Source organism: Callorhinus ursinus, unplaced genomic scaffold, assembly GCF_003265705.2.
Source record: "Callorhinus ursinus isolate GAN/ISIS: 27379988/994484 unplaced genomic scaffold, GSC_fseal_2.0 scaffold9, whole genome shotgun sequence".
Taxonomy (NCBI): domain Eukaryota; kingdom Metazoa; phylum Chordata; class Mammalia; order Carnivora; family Otariidae; genus Callorhinus; species Callorhinus ursinus.
Window position 1 is genome coordinate 61,503,321 of NW_027397071.1, and position 22,268 is coordinate 61,525,588.

The 22,268-nt window shown below is 35.3% G+C and overlaps 1 protein-coding gene across 8 annotated transcripts in view; it reads left to right on the forward strand.

Annotated features, from left to right (window-relative positions):
- Positions 1-22,268, forward strand: part of FAF1 (Fas associated factor 1) — a 487,148-nt gene that overhangs the window by 201,672 nt on the left and 263,208 nt on the right. For all 8 annotated transcript variants that reach the window (XM_073896766.1, XM_025871569.2, XM_025871572.2 and 5 more), the window contains 2 exons: positions 1,276-1,367; positions 8,067-8,158. In XM_073896766.1, coding sequence (XP_073752867.1) covers positions 1,276-1,367; positions 8,067-8,158 — 184 coding nt within the window. The remainder of the gene's footprint in view (positions 1-1,275; positions 1,368-8,066; positions 8,159-22,268) is intronic.

Sequence of the window (22,268 nt, forward strand, 5' to 3'; positions counted from 1 at the left end):
AATAAATAAAATAATGTTTTGAGAGGTTTATTTGGGTAAATGGCCCATAGTGGATTTTCCCCCAGAAAGGGGGAAGGAACAAGCGGGTAGACCTTTCTCTTTGGACAGAAGCTAGAAGACAGGAAACTTTGTGCAGTGTCACCGTTAGCACCTCCAGCTGTATTAGTGCCATTGGAATAATAAATTTGATATGGTGGTGAAAAAAAAAAATTCTCTCCCTCCCCCTTTGCCCCTTTCCCTGCTCATGCGCTCTCTCTCTAAAAATAAACTATGAAAAAGTATACTTTTAAAAATATACTTTTTAAAAAAAAGTATAGATTAGCAACAACCTAATAGAAGTAGATATATGCAAAACTTGTATATTCTGATTCAACAATCTGCTTAATATACTGTAATTCTAGAAATTAGCTGATTGATTTATAAGTAGACTTGATTCCTGAAAAATAATTTGTGGAACACTGGGAAAATTTTGATTCCTCACTGTTTTTCATTAGCATCATGTTCATTTTTGCCTTTTTGCCTTTAAGTCTTTTGTCTTCACTGAATAGAATAGAATAACTTTTGGTGTGGCACTCCTTCACAACTCAGCTATCCTTCAATCTGGGTTTCAGTCTCATCTCTCTCATAAAGCCTTCTCTACTTATCCAATACATTTTTTTTCTTTTTGAAATTCTGTTGCTTTTCTCTTTAACATAATTTAAATTGTCTTCTAGATTATATACATTGGCTTTATTTTTCAGCTGCTTTCATGGGTGTTATTTCCTTTTATCCTTAGACCCTAGAAATAGTTAAGAAAGGCAATATTATTCTCCATTTTATGATACAAAAACTAAGAATAGATATTCAATTTCTTCAGGACCCAAATCTTCATTCTAAAATCTGCTTTGCTTATACTATACCCCTTCATTTTATACTTTACCTGCTATTCCTACCACATGCTGAGCACATAGTGGTATTGTCAGTTGATTGGTTTAAAATAGGTTGTTTCTAATCAAAGCCCCAATCACTGGTATCTATTTCTTTTAAAAAGCTATGCAATTAATTAACTAGTTAATTAATTGTAGAGTCTTTTGTCATAATTAATCTTGAAGCCTGAGTTCTTCAAAGGGGCAACATTTGTTTAAGATTTGAAGTTTGGAATATGGAAATTTTCTTATTCATCAGACAAATGTCATTGACTGTGTACCATATGCCTAATATTGGTAGCCCTAGATATGGACAAATGTTGATTGCATTATTTTGTTAGTAATATTCAGTCTTTTCTTATTTATACAGGAGAGATTAAACAGATTCTAGAAAATGAACTTCAGATACCTGTGTCTAAAATGCTGTTGAAAGGCTGGAAGACCGGAGATGTGGAAGACAGTGTGAGTTTCTTAATTGCCTAGAAATAAAAGAAAGTTAAGTCATGCAATTGACTAAATGATATATAAAAATTGGTTTTTATTAGTTTTGTTACATATGACAGAAGTAGATTTTGGTAATAGTAACTTAGTTTAAGGAATCAGCCAACAGTGTTTTTCAAGTTAAAACATTTTCATGGTAAACCAACAATAGTTTTGAATGAATTAGGTATGTAAATGAGATCACTATATGGCATGTTTTTCCTGTTTCTATCTGTTATATAGGAGTTAGTTTGGTACTCTTTTTTGAGAGCTTTTACTTTTTTAATCAAACCTCATAGGGTGTCAGTAAGTGCCCTGGAATAATAATTTGCTGAACATTTACTTAATTGGCCTGAAAGAAGTCATACACAATGTATACATGTATGCCAATCTTGATAATGGAACAAAGATAATAATAAGGCATTTTTTTAAACTTGGAAATGGTAAGAATCTTTGTTTACTTGGGTAGTGGCAAGTACATGGAATGAATTGTACTTTAAGAATTTTTATAAAGTGTTGCAATTTTAAGGCGGTAGTTGCTGTTCTCAAGGACCCAGTAGCAGCCTCAGGTATTAAATATTTCACATTCTGTTTCTTTGTCTGATAGAGAAAGTGGGGAGGGAAGGAAAGAAATGAATTAATGCTAAAGTTTTAGGTGTTTGAAGTGCAAATAATTATCAAATCTTTTCATAGTTACTAACTTGATATTTCAATATCTAGGCATAAACTTAGAATCTTCAACTTTTTGTTCAGTTCTTTGTCAGTGACTTTTGGTAGACATTGTGCTTATAAATATATGTGAGTTCATTTGGTATATGGAGATGTTTGGAGTATTTCAATAAGGTATTTATGTGAATTTCACATTGCAAGATATTTATAAATTTAGGTACAAGTTAGTGATGTACTATTTTAGGGGTCAGCAGACTTTCTATACAGAACCAGGTTATAAATATTTTAGGCTTTGTGGGCAATACAGTCTCCATTGTAGCTACTCAGTTCTGCTGTTGTAGTGTGAAAGGAACCATAGGCCATATGTGAAAGAGTGAGCCATGACTGTTTTCCAATACGTCTTTATTTATGGACACAAAAATTTGAATTTTATGTAATTTCACGTATCATGAAATATTCTTTTGATTTTTTCCCCCACCATTTAAAAGATGTAAAAATCATCCTTAACTTCATGGGCCATATAAAAATAGGCAGTGGGATAGATTTGTCCCATAGGCATAGTTTGCTGACACCTTGTGCTACATGGCTGTTGTAATTGAAACGTAGGTTAAAAAATAAAAAGAAATGCTATCTGAGTAAATCAACAATCTCGGCAGAAATAAAACACTAAAATGCATTTGTTTATATAGCTGTATCATTTATTTATTCATTTATTGAGAAATCTATGGATATGAATCATTTGCACATGGCATTTTCAATAGTTTGTGAAGAGAAAGGCAATTATTTTGAAAATTTTCTTAAAGCTGTCTGTTCTAATATTTGAACATAGTTTTGTCACCAACAATATTTTCAGTTACTTATTTCTGTGTACTCTTTTCCTAAGGTGATTTCTGCTATTCCTATGCCATTAATTTTCTGATTGCTCCCAAATTTATATTTCCAGGTTATACTTCTGTGAATTCATGTATCCAAATTGGTAGTTCACTTTTGTACTTGCATACCTTATGACATCTTAAAGGTAGCATGTTTAAAATGGAGCTCTTGGTTTTCCTTTCCATACCATTTCTCTACCAGTTTCCCCCCAATAAACAGCAGCACTATATAGCCACTGCTGAATCCAAAAATATGGGCATCCAGTCTTTTCCCATTTCAAACAACACCTAATCCTTTGGTAAGTCCTATAGCTTCTGTCTCCAAAATATATTTGAACTATGGTCACTTTTCAGCATTTTTATCGTGCTGCCTAATCTAGGCCATTAGCATCTTTTGCCTGGACCAGTGTAATAGCTTCATCATTGTTTTTCCAGCTTCCTTTCCTGGGTTCTTTCTTACATTCTCCACACAGCAGCCAGAATGATCTTTTAAGAACATAAATTGAATTATATCACTCTCCTGTTAAGACAGTTTTTTACTGCACTTTGAATAAAATTCAGGCTATTCACCATGGTTCAAAAGGCATTGTATTATTTATGTACTGCTCACCTCTGCAACCTCATCTTCAGCCTTTTGTACCCTCACTTTCCGTGATGCAGCCATAGAAACCCCCTTTTAATTCTTCTAATAGACCCACTCACTTTATATCTTTACCTGTACCTTCAACTGCTTGGAATGTTTTGCCCCCAGTTCTTCACATGGGTGGCTCTATTTTATCCTTCAGGTCTCAGTTTAAACATTACTTTCTCTAACAGGCCTCTGTATAAAATTAGGTTCCCATCCCAGCAATTTCTATCATAGTCCCATGAGTAAATGTTTGTGGAATGAATGAATAAATAAATGACTTAAAGAAAGTATCGATTTATATAATCATTCCATATGTGATTTGGGGTGAAGATTTAGTGGAAAAACTTTGGATGGTGGTGTGGCAAAAGGACAGTAGTGACTTGATCAAGTGGTAAGAGTAAACATTTATCAGTATTCCAACAGTTAAAATAATGAAAGATAGAAAGGTAAAAAATAATTTTCCTATGTATATATGCGTGTGTTTTGTTTGCATGTTAACTCTAGAGAAGTAACACAGATCACTTCCAAGAGGACTTACAAATATTTGATATAAAGATTTGGAACTTAAAGGTGAAGTTACAAGTAACTGCCTACTGCAGTGTTTTTGCAGATCATGGGTTACAAACCATTAATGGGTTGTGAAGTGAATTGAGTGGGTTATAGTCAGCATTAAAAAAAAGAAATAGAATAGAAGATGTTAGAGTACATTGCAAGTAGTAAGGTTATTTTTACTTAACATATAGCTAATATTAGTCAAACGAAGTCCCAATGTTCATGGAGTAAGACTGTGTGCTTAGTAAGATGGACCTTCTTGTGGAGGGATCAAGAATGAGTTCCTCATGTTTTATGTTTGGGTAAGATCAGCCTCCTGTCTCTACTTCCATCTGCAGGGTTAAGAGAGATTCCTAGACATTCACTCCACTTGCTTTCCAACACTTTCAGCCTTAACATTATTGTTTGATTAAACCAGGACTAATTTTATTACATCTTTTCCCACTGTTTATGCCAGTCACTGCAAGGAGTCTTAAGATTCTCATATCACCCCTCACTCAAATTTCCATAGTTTCTGCATAGGCCATTATCTGTCTCTATTCTTTTTTGTTTACAATACCTGAAACCTGTTTGCTATTCCCTGTGGAACTAATTTTATCACTAGTCAGATTCCCTCTGTTGTCAACCTCTTCCCTGCACATTCCTTTCACCATCTTCCTCTGACTGAAACCTGCCTTCCTGAGGACATTTTTTCTCTTTAGCCTTCCCAGTGTTAATTGCTTTTCTTTAGCAGCCATCATACCACTGGATTATCTGGTAAAATATGTGTCCTTATTGTACCTCACTTCCACTTCCAGATCTTTATCAGTCCTTCCTCTCTTAAAATCTTCAGCTTTGAATTTCATGTTAAAAGGTCATCACCTATTCATTGAGGTCATCTCCCCTCATTTCCTGATGATTTTTAGGTTCTGGTCTATAATTGCCCCCCTTAATTCTTAGTAATTTAACTATCTTTATAAGTGGTTCTTCCAATACCCTGGCCTCTTAGTTTCTTGAATTTCTTTCCTACAGAAATCTTTTCCTCCATCCTGCATCAGCTATATCTTCCAGTGGTCCTATCATTTAATTATAATTTTCAAATCTTAATTTTAGGCTTCCATTTTCTGCTTACTATCTCTTTTACTTTCTAGCTCATTTTCTTTGGTATCTTAACTCCAGCAATCCTTCAACACTATTTAGGCCTCCAGTCCATTGTTTCTACCATCTGTTTGTGATCATTACCTCCTTCATGTCCTCCCTTCCTTAGAGTGGATTAAATCCCACAATTAATCATAATCACTTTCTTGCGTAGAGTCTCAACTCTTTCTTTATGGATCCTGCATGACAAAAGTCCTTATTTTCAATAAATCCAACTCCATCTATTCTGTGCATTACAGCTAAATGTGGCTGCAGACAAATAAAATCATTGGTGTATCATTAAATTCATGATCATGATCTTTAGAGAGTCCCTTAATGTTGCTAGGCAATCACAGTATATTTACCTGGTTTATCCACATCCTAAATGGTTATTTTATACTTATCCTCTCCTCAGACCTTTAAAGCACTTCTCCCTTATTCTCACTTTCAGCTGATAACTTGACTTCCTATTTTGTTTCAGTCACAAAATAAAGGCAATACAAGAAAATTTCTATAAGCTCCCAGCTTGTTCTCTCTTTACTTACCTGCATCTTATACACATACTCTTCTTTTGTTACTCTAGATGGCCTGTCCATTCTCCTTTCAAAGACCACACCTCCATATTTGCTTTAGTTTACATTCTTTGTCTTCTCTGGCCTATTCAAGGACTTCACTCTTAATTCTTCCGTGTGTTTCCTGTATCATCAGTATTTTTCTCTAGTAGGTCATTCCCTCTAATAGAGTGTAACCACAAACATGATGTTCTTTCTTGCATTTTTCTCTTGATCCCACTTCTCCTTCCAGCATTCGCTCCATTCCTCTAGTCCCCTTGATAACAAAACTTCCCCCAAAGACTTGTTTATATTTCTTGTCTATATTTCTCCCAATGCCTCCTGAGCCCAGTCTAGGCAGAGAATTGCTAGTGCTCTTGTCAAAATACCAGTGAAGTGACCACATAACTAAATTCAGTGATGATCTTATCCGGTGTAATGATTTTTAAGTACATCTATGTGCATAGTCAGTTTTATATGTTTAATTTATATCTCCACCCCAGATCTGTTCCCTGAATTCCAGATTGATATATCCAGCTGCTTATCTTTTCCACTTAAATGCCTAATACACATTTCAAACTTATCTGCCCAAAATAGAAGTCCTCATCTTCATTCTTTCCCATTTCAATTGATAGTAACTTCATCCTTCCAGTTATTCAGTCTAAAATCTTTAGGCTCATTACCGACTCCTTTTCTGTCATAACACATATTCAATGTGTCAAGAAATTTTTTGGCACTGTCTTCAAAATATATCCAGAATATAGCTATTTTGCATCACTTCTACTGCCATCACACGACATAAGCCATTATCACCCTTATCTTAGTATATTCCATTAGCCTTCTGTGTGCTTCTACCCTCCTCTGCCAAGCCCTTCCCATCTGTTTTCAACATAGCTGACAGTGATTCTTTCTAAATGTGAATCTGATCGTGTCACTCCAGTAGTTTACCTTTTCATTAGGAGTAAAAGTCAAAGCCCATAGCTCAATACATTTCTTGTCCCTACCGTGACTGTTCTCTCTCTGACCTATCTCTACTAGTGTTCATTTGACTTCAGTTACATTGGACTTCTTGTTGTTCCTTAAGCATTTTGTGCTGTTTTCTTTGCCTGATATATTCTTTTTCTGTATTTTCTCATGATTTGTTTTATCACCCCTTTAAGTTTTTGCTCAAATGTCACATATTCCAAGTAAGCTCCACCCTGATCATCCAGTTTAAAATTACATAACTTCCCACCCCCATATTTTTCACCCCCCTTCTCTGATCTATCTGTAGTCCAAAAAATTAATCACTTTTTAATATTCAGCTGCATAGGTTACTTACTTTATTTATTCCTACTAAAATGTAAAGCTCTATATGAGAGATCAGGGGATTTAGACTGTGCTGTTCACCACTTTATCCTCAGTGTTTGGAATAGTTCTGGCACAGAGTAGGTGGCTCAATAAATATCTGTCGAATAAGTATGTATGTCCTGAGTTATGATATAAAGATATAAAATGTGTTTCTTAATGCATTTTGCTGTCAAAAAAAAGTTTGAGGGGTGCCTAGGAGACAGAGTCAGTTAACTGTTTGATTCTTGATCTCAGGGTTCTGAGATTGGGCTCCACGCCCAGCATGGAGCCTACTTTAAAAAAAAAAAAAAAACGGGTTTGAGCTATGTTAGTATTTACCGTCAAGTTAGGAAAAATTTAGTGAACCTTTGTATGGTTCTCAAGATGTAGTTCAGATGTATCCCAAGAGTAGTTTATTCACCCTGGATGGATCATTTTAACATAAAAATTCTCTGGAGAAAGAGTTAAGTGACCTAGGTAACACTTACTAGAGGTCTCATCCAAGTCACCTTACTTCTCAGGCTGCAGCTCCTCATCTATAAAGTCATTGGGTTAAGGTGCTCACTATGATCTTTTCTAAGTCTTTGATCTCTAAAAACCTACAGTGCTAATTTTTGCTATAATGATCCTGGAACAAAGTGCTTATTAGTTTCAAGGATATACTTCTTCAACGAAGAAATTAATGACTCTTAACTGTGTTCTTATCTATTGTATCTCATCATGAGCTAAAGATTTTGTATTTTATTTTTAATGTTCATATTTATGCTTATATATATATATATATATATATATATATATAGGAGAAACAAGGTACTTGGTTTCAATAGTTCTGCATTATCCTGTTTAGGAAATTGTCAAAAGTTTCAAAAAATTACAATATTGAAAAAATTTTAAAAACTTTAGGGAAAAAATAATGTACAATCAACAGTCATTTTTTTGTTTGTTTTTAATTTTTCTTTTTCAGACGGTCTTAAAATCGCTACATTTGCCAAAAAACAACAGTCTTTATGTCCTTACACCAGACTTGCCGCCACCTTCATCATCTAGTCATGCTGGGTAAGGTGTTTACTTTTCCTGAGAATCTGAAATGAAAAGCTTGATTGTTAAGTTGCTTTAAGCTGTATATAAATATCAAAATGAAATAAAATAAAAATCTTGCTGAAGCTTTAACTTACCAACAACTATTAACTACATAAAATTTCAAACTATTTGGTTTGGATAGTTTGATTTTAGTGGTGGAATTTTTTTTCCAAAGAAAATCTTTAGCAAAACTCTGTTATGGGAAAAATAGTCAAAAATGATACTGTTCTGTTTGAAGGGGAAGGACTAGTGTTAAAGGAAGAGATTGAGTAAATGGAACTCTAGCTTCTCCCATGGCTAAAGAAGGCATACCTTGGAGGAAAATTCATCAGGCACTGCAGAATACAGCTTGAAAAGAACTGATACAACATTTTTATTAAGATTTTATCTCTTTTTAGAATAAAGTTTCTTGTTCTTTTTTCATTATTCACAGTGAAACTTGGGACATTTATAGAATGATTAAATGATTTTAATATTAAATTATGGCATTATTATTGCTAGGTGGTACATGATGTTAGTGATAGAGTAATAATTTTTGTGAGTACAGTATCATTCCAGAACTATGTTTAAGTTGTTTTTAGATTTTCCCAGTTTTTATACACATTTACTTCTTTTTAAATACTACTTGGTGATTTTGTGTAGACCTGTGTGCCTAAACTTGGGATATTCTCAAACTTTTCCTACCATGTATCAGATATTTTTATTATTATATAGTAGAAGGAAAAAATTACTGTTTTTCTCTACTGTACTACTCACAGAACACTTCTGGCTACCAAATATGTGGCAATTCTTCAATACCAGCTTGATGTTCTATAATTTAAATAAATTCTGAAACTATCTACCTGTAGATAGCATCAATCCCATAGGTTCAGGGCTCAGTTCCATAAGACTGCTCCCACATTGGATACTATTTCAAGTCTAGGTTGTCTCCTGTGCTTCTGAACAAGCAGATATACATTGAGGTTCCCACAACCCTCTTCTTGGGTTTGATAATTTGCTAGAATGACACACAGAACTCAGAAAAGTGCTCTACTTACTATTACCAATTTGTTATAAGACATATTTTAAAGAATATAGATGAACAACCAGATGAACAGATAAATAGGACAAGATCTGGAAGTGTCTTGAGCATAGGAGCTTAAAGTTTGGGGTGTGCCACCCTCACCACACATAGATGCATTCTTGTTCACCAGTGTGAAAGCTCTTTAAAACCCTTCATCTAGGGTTTTTTATAGAGGCTTTATTACATAGGCAGTACTGACTAAATTATTGGCTATTAATAATTAACTCAACCTCCAGCCCCTCTGCCCTCCCTACAAATGTGGAGGCAGGGAGAATGCAGGTAGCTGAAAGTTCTAACCCTCTAATCACTTGCTTGCTTTCCCTTGCAACCAGTCCTCATCCTGAGGGTTTTTTCTCAAAGTCATTAACTCATGAACAAACTCTTGTGTGGCTGAAAGGGGCTTGTTATGATAACAAAAGATCCCTTGCTCCTTCCACCTGTATCACTCTCATCATTTAGAAAATTCCAAGGGTTTTAGGGAGCTCTTGGAAGGGGGAGTAAAGACCAAATGTATATTTCTTATTATAAATTATGCCATTACAGGTAGATAGTAGCAAAAAAATTAAACATGGCTTGTACCAAAGTAGAAATCACTGAACTGAAAAAAGTTAAATCTATTGTAATTGTATTTGACAGTCTGTTTTTTTTTTTTTTTAAGATTTTATTTATTTATTTGAGAGAGAGAGAATGAGAGAGAGCATGAGAGGGAAGAGGGTCAGAGGGAGAAGCAGACTCCCTGCTGAGCAGGGAGCCCGATGCGGGACTCGATCCCGGGACTCCAGGATCATGACCTGAGCCGAAGGCAGTCGCTTAACCAACTGAGCCACCCAGGCGCCCTGACAGTCTGTTAATAGTTCATTTTAGGTTAAGAATTTAAACATTTCTTCAGTCACTGTTTATTTTCTGTTAAGGTCACATATTAATGGGAGGTTGAATTTGCACATCATTACACACAGCCAAACAGTACTTGCAGTCCTTGTGTTTATAGTAAGTTGTTATCAACACTACATGAGATTAAGTTAAACAAGGAGTTATATGTATGGTTCTGTACCTAGTCAGGGCATTATTTTTGTAGTTTAGTTAACAGAGTATAATCACTGTCACCCAGTATGTAATCCACATAATTGTGAGCAGATAGGAGACATTACTGGTTATAATCTATTGCTTTCCAGTTGCATGATTAAATGGATTTATCAAAATGTCTTCCTGGGTTAATGGAAATGTTCTTCATTGCTATGTGGCTGACCTTCCTTTGATTGTGTGATTGTCAAATTGCTCAGTTCGTAGGCAAGCAGGGCCTTACAGTGCTTATGAAATGCAGTGTTTTATTGGAGAATGAGTACTTAATATAGCACTAAAGTAGTCTTCCTTAGTTGGCTTTATGAATTTTTTTAAAGTTTCTATTTCAATTCCAGTTAGTTAATCGACAGTGTTATATTAGTTTCAGGAGTGCAATTTAGAGATTCAATAATTCTTTGCATCACCCAGAGCTCATCACAACTATTGCATTCCTTAAGCCCCATCATCTATTTAAGCCATCCCCCTACCAACCTCCCCTCTGATAACCATTAGTTTGTTCTCTATAGTTAAGAGTGTGTTTCTTGGTTTATGTCTCTCTCTCTCTTTTTTTCTCCTTTGCTCATTTGTTTTGTTTCTTAAATTCCACATAGGAGTGAAATCATATGGCATATGTTTTTCTCTGATTGACTTAGTTTGCTTAGCATTATACTCTTTAGTTCCATCATGTTGTTGCAAATAGTGATTTCATTTTATTTTATGGCTGAATAATACTCCATTGTATATATATACCACATCTTTATTCATCATCAGTGGACACTTTGGCTGCTTCTGTATCTTGGCTGTTGTAAATAATGTTGCTATAAATATACGGGTGCATGTATCCCTTTGAATTTGTGTTTTTGTATTCTTTGGGTAAATACCCAGTAGTGCAATTGCTGGATTGTGGGGTAATTCTATTTTTAACGTTTTGAGGACCTCCATACTGTTTTCAGAATGGCTGTACCAGTTTGCATTCTCAACAGTGCAAGAGGGTTCCTTGTTCTCCACATTCCTGTCAAGACTTGTCTCTTGTGTTTTTTGATTTTAGCCATTCTGACAGGTGTTAAGGTGATATCACCTGGTGGTTTTGATTTGCATTTCCCTGATGTTGAGCATCTTTGCATGTGTCTGTTGGCCATCTGTGTATCTTCTGTGGAGAAATGTCTGTTCATGTTTTCTGCCCATATTTTAATTGGATTATTTGGTGTTTGGGTGTTGAGTTGTACAAGTTCTTTATATTTAGGATACTAACCCTTTATTGGATAATGTCATTTGCAAATATCTCCTCCCATTCTGTAGGTTTGCCTTTTGATTTTGTTGATTGTTTTCTTCACTGTGCAGAAGCTTTTGGTATTGATGCAGTCCCAATAGTTTATTTTTGTTTTTGTTTCCCTTACCTCAGGAGACATAAGTAGAAAAAAGTTCCCATGGCTGATGTCAGAGAAGTTAATGCCTGTGTTATCTTCTAGGATTTTTATGGTTTCAGGTCTCACATTTAGGTCTTTCATCCATTTTGAATTTATTTTTCTATATGAATTAGAAAAGTGGTTCTGTTTCTTTTGCATGTTGCTGTTCAATATTCTCAGCAATATTTGTTGAAGAGACCATCTTTTTACTATTGGGTATTCTTTCCTGCTTTGTCATAGATTAATTGACCATATAGGTGTGGGTTTATTTCTGGGTTTTCTGTTCTTTTCCATTGGTCTATGTGTCTTTTTTTTTCCAGGAATACTCTTTTGATTACTACAGCTTTGTAAAATAATTTGAAATCTGGAATTTTGATGCCCCTAGATTTGCTTTTCTTTTTCAAGGTTGCTATGGCTCTTCAGGCCTTTTGTGGTTCCATACAAATTTTAGGATTGTTTGTTCTAATTCTGTGAAAAATGCTTGTTTGGTATTCTGATAGGGATTACATTAAATGGGTAGATTGCTTTGGGTAGTAGAGACATTTATTCTTCCAATCTATGAACATGGAATGTCTTTCCATTTCTTTGTGTCATCTTCAGTTTCTTTCATCAATGTTTTATAGTTTTCAGAGTACAGGTCTTTCAGCTGTTTTGTTAGGTTTATTCCTAGGTATCTTAACGGTTTTTGGTGCAATTGTATATGGGATCGATTCCTTGATTTCTCCTTCTGCTGCTTCATTATTGGTGTGTAGAAATGTAACAGATTTCTGTAGATTGATTTTGTATCCTGCAACTTTACTGAATTGTTGTGTCAGTTCTAGGAGTCTTTTGGGTTTTCTATATATGATATCATGTCATATGCAAATAGTGAGAGTTTTACTTCTTGCTGATCTGGATGCCTTTTATTTATTTTTGTTGTCTGATTGCTGTGGCTAAGACTTTGAGTAATATGTTGAATAGAATTGGTGAGAGTGGGCATCCTTGTCGTTTTTCTGACTTTGGGAGAAAGGTCCTCAGTTTTTGCCCATTGAGGATGATGTTAGCTGTGGTTTTGTCATGTATGGCCTTTTGTATGTTCCCTCTAAACCTACTTTTTGAGAGTTTTTATCAGGAATGAATGTTGTACTTTGTCCAATGCTTTTTCTGCATCCATTGAAATGATCATATGGTTCTTATCCTTTCTCTTATTGATAATGTGTATCATGTTGATTAATTTGCAAATATTGAACATTCCTTGCAGCCCAAGAATAAATCCCACTTGATTGTGGTGAATGATATTTGTATCTATGCTCATCAGAGATATTGGCCAGTAGTTCTCTTTTTTGTGTGGTGTTTTTATCTGGTTTTGGTATCAGGGTAATGCTGGTGGCCTCATATAATGAATTTAGAAGTTTTCCTTCCATTTCTGTTTTTTAGAATAGTTTGAGAAGGATAGGTTATTAGCTCTTCAAATGTTTGGTAGAATTTGCCTGTGAAGCCATCTGGTCCTAGACTTTTGTTTCTTGGGAATTTTTTGATTACTGATTCAATTTCCTTACTGGTAATTGGTCTGTTCAAATTTTCTCTTTCTTTCTGTTTAAGTTTTGGTAGGTTGTTTGTTTTTAGGAAATCCATTTCTTCTAGGTTGTCCAATTTATGAGCATATAGTTTTTCATAATATTCTCTTATACTTGTTTGTACTTCTGTGGTCTTTATTATTTCTCCTCTCTCACTTGTGATTTTACTTATTTGGGTCTTTTCTTTTTTTCTTGATGAATCTGGTCTATCAGTTTTATTGATTTTTTTTTCCCCCCCAGAGGACCAGTTCCTGGTTTCATTGATCTCTTCTATTGTTTTTTAAATTTCTATTTCATTTATTTTTGTTGTAATCTTTATTATTTCCTTCATTTTGCTGGCTTTACGTTTTGTTTTTTGTTGTTTTTCTAGCTCCTTTAGGTCTAAGGTTAGGTTATTTATTTGAGATTTTTCTTGCTTCCTGAGGTAGGCCTATATTGCTGTAAACTTCCCTCTTAGAACCACTTTTGCTGCATCCCAAAGGTTTTGAACCATTGTGTTTTCATTTTCATTTGTTTCCATGTACTTTTTTTTATTTCTTACTTCTTTGTTGACCCATTCATTGTTTAGTAACATGTTATTTAACCTCCATGTATTCGTGGTCTTTCCAGATTTTTTCTTTTTTTTTTTTAAGATTTTATTTATTTATTTGAGAGAGAGAGACACATAGTGAGAGAGGGAATGCAAGCAGGGGAGTGGGAGAGGGAGAAGCAGGGTTCCTGCGGAGCAGGGAGCCCAATGTGGGGCTCGATCCCAGCACCCTGGGATCACGCCCCCAGCCCAAGGCAGCCGCTTAACGACTGAGCCACCCAGGCGCCCCTCCAGATTTTATCTTGTGGTTGACTTCTAGTTTCATAGTGTTGTAGTCAGAAAAGATGCATGGTATGACTTCTTTTTAAATTTGATGTGGCCTGTTTTGTTTTGCCTAATATGTGATTTATGCTGGAGAGTGTTCCATGTGCACTTGGAAAGAATGTGTATTCTGCTGTTTTAGGATGAAATGTTCTGAATGTATCTGTTAAATCCCTCTGGTCCAGTGTGTCATTCAAAGCCATTGTTTCCTTGTTGGTAATCTGTTTAGATCTGTCCACTGATGTGAGTGAGGGTGTTAAAGTCTCCTATTATTATTGTATTTTTATTGATTAGTTCCTTTATGCTTGTTGTTAACTGTTTTATGTATTGGGTACAGAAATATTTGTATTTGTTATATTTTCTTGTTGGATTGTCCCCTTTCTGCTGGATTGTCCCCTTTATTATTATATAGAGTCCTCCTTTATCTCTTTTTACAGTCTTTGTTTTAAAGGCTATTTTGTTTGATACAAGTATTGCTACTTTGGCTTTCTTTTGACATCCATTTGCATGATAAATGTTTCTCCATTCCCTCACTTTCAGTGTATGGGACTCTTTAGATCTAAAATGAGTCTCTAGTAGGCATCCTATAGATGGGTCTTGTTTTTTTATCCATTCCATCACCCTTTATTTTTTGATTGGAGCATTTAGTCTATTTTAATGTTGTCATTTTATTACTTGTTTTGTAGGTGTTTCTGAAGATTTTCTCTGATCCTTTCTTGTCTTTCTTTCATGGTCTTCTGGTTTTCTTTGGTGATATATTTTTCTTTCTCTTTATACTTTGCATATACATTAGTAGTTTTTGATTTGTGGTTACCATTAGGTTTGTATACAATGTCTTCTGCATATAGCTATATTAAGTTGATCATGATTTAAATTTGAACCCATTTTTTTTACTCCTCCCCACATTTGAGGTATATGGTGTCATATATTACATTCTTTTATATTATGAGTTCCTTGACTGGCTTTTTACAGAAATATTCATTTTTACTGCTTTTGTGTTTCCTGCTGTTATGCTGTCACTTTTGGTCTCTCCTTTCTACTCAAAGAGTCCCTTCTAATATTTCTTGCAGGCTGCCTCAGTGGTCTTGAACTCCTTTCATTTTAGTTTGTCTGGGAAACTCTTTGTGTCTCCTATTTTGATGATAGCCTTCCTGGATAGAGTACTCTTGGCTGCAGACTTTTTCCATTCAGCCACTCCCTTCTGGTTTAGAATGTTTCAGCTGAAAAATCCCCTGCTTGTCTTATGGGTTTTCCCATGTAAGTTACTGTCTTCTTTTTCTTGCTGCTTTAGAAATTTTTCTTCATTACTGTATTTTGCAATAGTTTAATTATGTGTTGGTGTGAATCTGCTTTTGTTGATTTTAATGGGAGTTTTCTGTGCCTCTCCTGGATATGGATATCTGTTTCCTTCCCCAGATTAAGAATGTTTTCAGCTATTTTAAAAAATATTTTATTTATTTATTTGAAAGAAAGATAGCAAGAGAGAGAGCATGAGCAGGGGCAGAGGGAGAGGAAGAGGGAGAATCAGGCCCCCCTGCTGAGCAGGGAGCCTGACACGGGGCTCACTCCCAGGACCCCAGGATCATGACCTGAGTGGAAGGCAGATGCTTAACTGACTGAGCCACGCAAGCGCCTCTATTTTCATCTCTTATTTCTTCAAATAATTTCTCTGCCCCCTTTTCTCTCAAATGGTATTACATTTGATTTAGTCACTGAGTTCCCCAAGTCTTTTCTTGTTTTGCATAATTTTTTTCTCTCTTTTGTTCATCTTGATACTTTCTATTACTCTGTTCTAGGTCATTAATTTGTTCCTCTGCTTTTTTTAGAAGCTGTTCATTCCATGAAGTGTGTTTCTCATTTCATTTATTGATCTCTTTATCTCTGCTATGTTATTTCTTATCTCTGTGTTAAAGGTCTCACTTATGCCCTCCAGTCTTTTCTCAAATCCAGGGTGTATCCTTATCACTACCTTATATTCTCTACCAGGCATGTTACTCATATCTGTTTTGCCTAGTTCTCTGGCTATGGACTTGTCCTGTTCTTTAATTTGGGATAAATATTTCTGTCTTCTCATTTTGTCTAAGTCTCTGTGCCTGTTCTTGTATGTTAGGAGTCATCAATACCTACTGTTCTTGAGGGTAATGGCTTTATTAAGAAACCCTCTAGTGCCATGCAGTGTTGTCTTTCCTGTTCCCCAGGGCCTGACACTTCCAGGTGTGTCTCCATTGTGTGCTGCATGTGCTCTCTTGTTTTTCCTGGCTGCTTTATCTTCAGGTCAGTCGTCTGTAGAGGCTCTCTTTGCTTATTGTGCGCGGTGTTTGGTCCTTGGCCTGAATGTGGCACTTTTTAATTAGGTGTGCTCTGGTATATTTGTGACATGAGACCTGTCACCACCACTACGGAACTGAGGCTCCACAAAACTCCCATGTTTGGAGACATGGTGTGAGCACAGGTTTGGGCTGGTCTTCTGGAGCAGGAGGCCATCACACTGGACTGATGCAAGCATTATTGGGAGGGTGGTTCTTCAGGAGCATGGGTTGTGTGGCTTGGTTAGGTACGAGTGTCCGTGCTGTGCTGGTTCCTGCAGGTGGCCTTGTGTTCATGGTGAGGGCAGGTAGTGAAATAGTGCTGGCCAGTTCCTTTGTTCCTGGAGTGGTGTCTCCGTGAATGCTGCTTCTCTGGGATGCACTCTGAAATGAGCAAATAGCCTACCCACTCTGTGCCTAGGTGCTCTTCAGATCACTGTTTCTACTCTGTGTCCTTGGGTTGTTTGCTGCTCCGAGAGCAGCTTAATGCCCTCATGGGTTCAATTCCAGCCAAGTCTGCTGACCTTTAGAACTCCAGGCTTTAGGGCCTGCTTTGTTGCAGGAACTCATGAAATTCGGACCTTCTTGCTTTCCCAGCCACCTGCTATGGGGATTCATTTTCCCCTTGTGCTATCCTGTGTGCTAGTCACTCTTCTCCAGGACCCAGACGTCCTCCCCACTGTGGCAGCCACAGTCTCTTTTTCTCCCCAAACCATGTCTCCGCACAGCCTACCTTCTTTGATATGGCCTCTTCTCTACCTTTAGTTGTTGAGTTTGTTCTCCCAGTCTTCAGAAGAATTTCTGGGGTGTTTAGGATGATTTGATAATTACCTAGTTGTATTCCTGGGACAAGGCAAGCCTAGGGTCCTTCTACTCTGCTACCATCTTCCAACCTGGCTTAATGGATTTTTACCAAGTTATAATGATGCTGTTTCCTTTGTTGGAACAGTATGGCAAAAAAAATTCAAAGCCAAACAGAAGACATAAATGCACAGAGTATCTGGGGAGTGGGAGGAGGGACATGTAGAAGCTCCTCTTAATGAAAAATCATGTTAATGCACATTTTATTAAAATCTAACTAAAATCCAAGTTGTTTTTCTTTTAATGGGTTAATCTAATATATCTTTCTATAAAAGTAGGGATTATTTGGTGATGTATATTTTAATTTTGATTTCATGGGAGACAATTAAAAAATCCATGCAGAACCTTAAATTAATGGTTATAATTATTTTTAACTTGTGATTTTTATTTTTAGTTTCAACAAATAAAAATAAGTTTTTGACATCTTAACTATAGAGTCTAAAAACAATTTCCTATTGAGTTATATAACATACTGTGTTCTCTAATATGGTAGATAAAATTTGTAATTTGTTACCTAATTTGTAATCTAAAAAAAAGAAAATAAAGGATAACTGTGATTCTTAATGTTGTTTGAGAATTGGCAAATTAATAGAAGAGCTCTGGAATTGGTTGTCATAAGTAGGAGATATTATTATGTATATAATAACTGGTCCCTTTCTTTATCTCAGATTTAGGAATTTTGAAAAAGTAGTATATTTTATTTACGTGGTTGGTTTGATGCTTAATTGGTTTTGTTTTTGTCTGAGATGAGTCAATGTATATTGGAAAATGGAGGGGAATTGGATAATAACCAATTATAATGAGGTTCTGCTGCTGGATTCTACCATTAGATTTTTTCCTTTATAAAGTATCCGTCTTCTCTTAATGGGGTGCCTGGGTCAGTTGGTTAAGTGTCTGCCTTCAGCTTAGGTCATGATCCCAGGATCCTGGGATTGAGCCCCGTGTCAGGCGTCAAGCTCCCTGCTCAGCTCAGCAGGGAGTCTGCTTCTCCCTCTCCTTCCTGCTCATGCTTTCTCTAGCTCTCTCTCATGCATGGTCTCTCACAAATAAATAAATAAATAGAATCTTAAAAAAAAAAAGTATGTGTCTTCTCTAAATGGACTAGAAAATACTGGTATTATGTCACTCCTAAATAAAATTTATTATAACCAAGTCAGAAAAGCGTTATGATTAAAATCTCTCTCCAGACAAAGGATGCCAAGATTTAAGTATAATGAGAAAAAGCCTGGGTTACTCTCCCAGTTGAGTTGGGACCCTAGATTTTTCATTTATTATAAAATGGGAAGCATTGTTTTTAGTTGTCAAAGCGGTTGTAAAAATGCAGTAAGCATTAGTGGTACATTATATGCGAAAGCATAAATCACAAAGCACAATAATTAAAATAATTTGTTTATGCTAATAAATACCATTAGTAATCCTTTTCATTCAACTGTTCCTTGAGTCTTACCATAAGCCTACAGGGATGCAGGTTGATTTTGATGCATCTATTTTATAAATGAAGAAATTGAGGTGTGTAGAAGAGTTTTGGATCATTCAGGGTCAACAGTAAATACTTCCGACTCTGAAGTCTCCTTGTGAGTCTCCATCTAGTATAGTTTTCAGACCCTCAACAGAAATTTACAAGACTTTACCCTAAAGGTGCCTTTTCTTTTGGAGGCAGTTGTTTAGAAAGAAATTTTTTTTTTCAGTCTTGTAATTTGTTATATACTTTTTGAAGGTCATTTATATACATTATTTCACTCATTGTAATTCTTCTCAGGAGTATTCATGAAACTTCAGTGTGTGATTCGCTTCTTTTTCAGTGTATCCTTAATCATTTAGTAAAATGTAGATATAAAATGACATGCTTTTAAATTGTTTACTGACAAACCATTTCATTCTCAAGGTTTGGTGAGAACTGTAGATCTAGAGAACACTACATTTTATAAACCATGTCCTATAAGAATTTTTTTGTTGATTTTATACTGCCACTAGGGGGTGCCTGGTAATTGAGTCTTTTTTTTTGTATTTACAATTTCTGAAAAATTAAAACATTAAGAGCAGAAAATTATGATATGCGTGTCTATAATTACATTTAGAATTATTTTAAAGTAAATTATATTTTTCAGAAAACAGAATATGAAGCTTTCTGAGAATATAAGAGCAATCTCTTTAATCATAACCTTTATAACAGTTGAAAATCATTTAAAAACACTTCTTAATAGATCACATTTCACAAATTAATAGAAAAATGAAGCAGTACCCCAATGGCAAAACTTCAAACTATACTGTAAATCATAGTAAAAGTAGCAAAGCAAAGATAACCTGTTAATTACACATGTTTCATATTATAAGATTTAATTCACCAAAGATTTAATTATTACATGCTGGATAAGCCCTGTCCTCAAGTAGCTTACAACCTATTCATTAAAAATGTTAGGCTTTTTCTTAATTTGTCTCTTTACAGAAATTTTGCTTAGATACTACTCTTAATGTTCTGTCTGCCACTCAGGTTGATTCATTCAGTAAGCTTCTGTTTTCATCTGCTCTAAAGGCTGGTGTTCCTGAGAGTTCTGTTCTCAGCAGTCTTTCCTACTGTAACTTCTCCCTGATATCTACTCTTAGTCCTTCATTTTCCAAATATGTATAGATGACACATGATCTGTTTATCAACCCATATATCCTAGTTGCCAATGGAGCTTTTCACCAGTGTGTATCCATATGTAATTCAAAGTCATATGTCTAAAAGTGAGAAAATCCTGAGAAATCTATACTATTTCCTATATTTTTTGTTTCAAATGTACAATGGTGCAAAATACAGCAGTGTATTCCAATTAGGATGATAATTATTTAAAAGGTCATTGAGTTTGGCATATTAATTGATGACTTTGTTGAGATTATTTTTGATAGATAAGAATGAGAACCAGATTATAGTAGATTTTAAGGAATAAGGGAGAAATGAGGAATTGCAATTACTGTTATTTCAGAAAAGTCAACTGTGAACGGAAGGAGAAGTTGAGGGATGAGTAGGGTCAAGAGACTGGAGAATTAGAAGTATGAGGAGAAAGAGACAGCAGATAAGGAAAATTTGGAAAATTAAAACCAAAAAAGAACTATTGGCCAAAAAGGGTACAGGAGTGGCTTAGCTCGAGCTACTGTAACAAAATACCATGGACTGGGTGGCTTAAACAACAGACATTTATTTCTCACAGTTCTTGAGACTGAAAGTTTCAAGATCAAGTTTCCAGCAAGTTTTGGTTTTTGGAGAGAGTTTTCTTCTAGCTTGCAGACAACTGCCTTCTTGCTGTGTCTTCACATGGCAGAGATTAAGAGAGAGAGAAAAAAAAGATAGTAGGTATGTGCAATTGAGCAAGTGAGTTCTGGTCTCCCTCTTATAAAGACACCAAATCTGTCGGAGTAGGGCCCCACCTTTACGACCTCATTTAATCTCAATTACTTCTTAAAGACTGTCTCCAAATAGTTATGTTGGGGGTTAGGGCTTCAACATAAGAATTCTGGTTGGGAAGGGGGAAAATGCAGTTCGCTCCATAGCAGGGAGGCAGAGTAGAATCCAGGGATTAAGTATTTGAAGTTAGCTAGCAGATTTGAGAGAGTAGGAACGATAGAAGATAGAGGGGAATAATGGTAAAGAAAAATAACCTGCATACTTATAGAAGAAAAAAGAAAATGGGAAAACTTAGTCAATACATCAGCAAGCAGTAATATGAAAAAGAAGCACAGGAAAACAAGGAGAGTAGAGAGCAGAAAATATGGTAGCAAAAAAAAAATCAAGTATATCAAAATCTCAGTAAAGTTTTAAATTCTGCTATTAAAGATAAAAGCTCTCAAATAGGATTTTAGAAATAGTCCACTATATGTTGTTTACCGGAGAATCATTTGAAGAAATGGCATAGAAAAGAGAAAATAAAGGGACAGAAAATGATATTCTAGACAAATCTTAGTTAAAAGAATGTATAGCAATACTAGTATCACATAAAATTGAATTTTTTTTAAAGATTTTATTTATTTACTTGTCAGAGAGAGAGAGAGACAGAAAGCATACAAGCAGGGGGAGTGGCAGGCAGAGGGAGAAGCAGGCTCCCCGCTGAGCAGGGAGCCCGATGTGGGACTCGATCCCAGGACCCTGGGATCATGACCTGAGCTGAAGGCAGATGCTTAACCAACTGAGCCACCCAGGCGTCCCCACATAAAATTGAATTTAAGGCAGATAGCAATGAGGTCCAGTTTACCAAGAAGATAGGACAGTTGTGAACTTGTGTGCACAAATCAGCAAAATTGGCAGAATTACAAAGAGAAATAGATCAACCACAGTCATATACAAACATGTTTCAGAAACTGATGAATTAAGCAATACATTTTTGCAGGCTATAGAAGATTTGAATAGCCAAGTTAAACATAAATGGAATACTTATGAAAATTGGCCATTCCTAGAACACAAAGCCAGTATCAAAGAATCACTATCATACTGACTTCATTCTCTGACCATTATGCAATAAAATTAGAGGTGAAGTAATAATAAAAGATATCTCTGAGATTCTCCATATATTTGGATACTACAAACGATTTATTTCAGAATTATGGGTCAAAATGAAATCATAATAACAACCACTAGATATTTAGAAGTGAACATAAATGAGAGTGCTAGTACTAAAACTTAGAATACAGCAAAAGTGGTACTTAGAGGGAAATGTGTAATCTTAAGTCCACTAATTAGAAGACAAGGAAGATAGAAAACAATGAATTGTTGTTCAGCTTAAGAAAATAGAGAAATAACAACAGAGTAAGTCAGAAGAAAACAGAAGGAAAGAAATACTAAGTAGCAGAAATTATTGATAGAGGTAATCAACAGCAAATTAACTCTTTTCTTAGAAAGTCAAGCCAGGAAAAAATAAGAGTACAAATAAAAATATCAGGTATGAAAAAGGGGACTTAACTATAGATTCAGAAGAGATTTCTTAATTAATAAAGTAACTATTAAATTAATA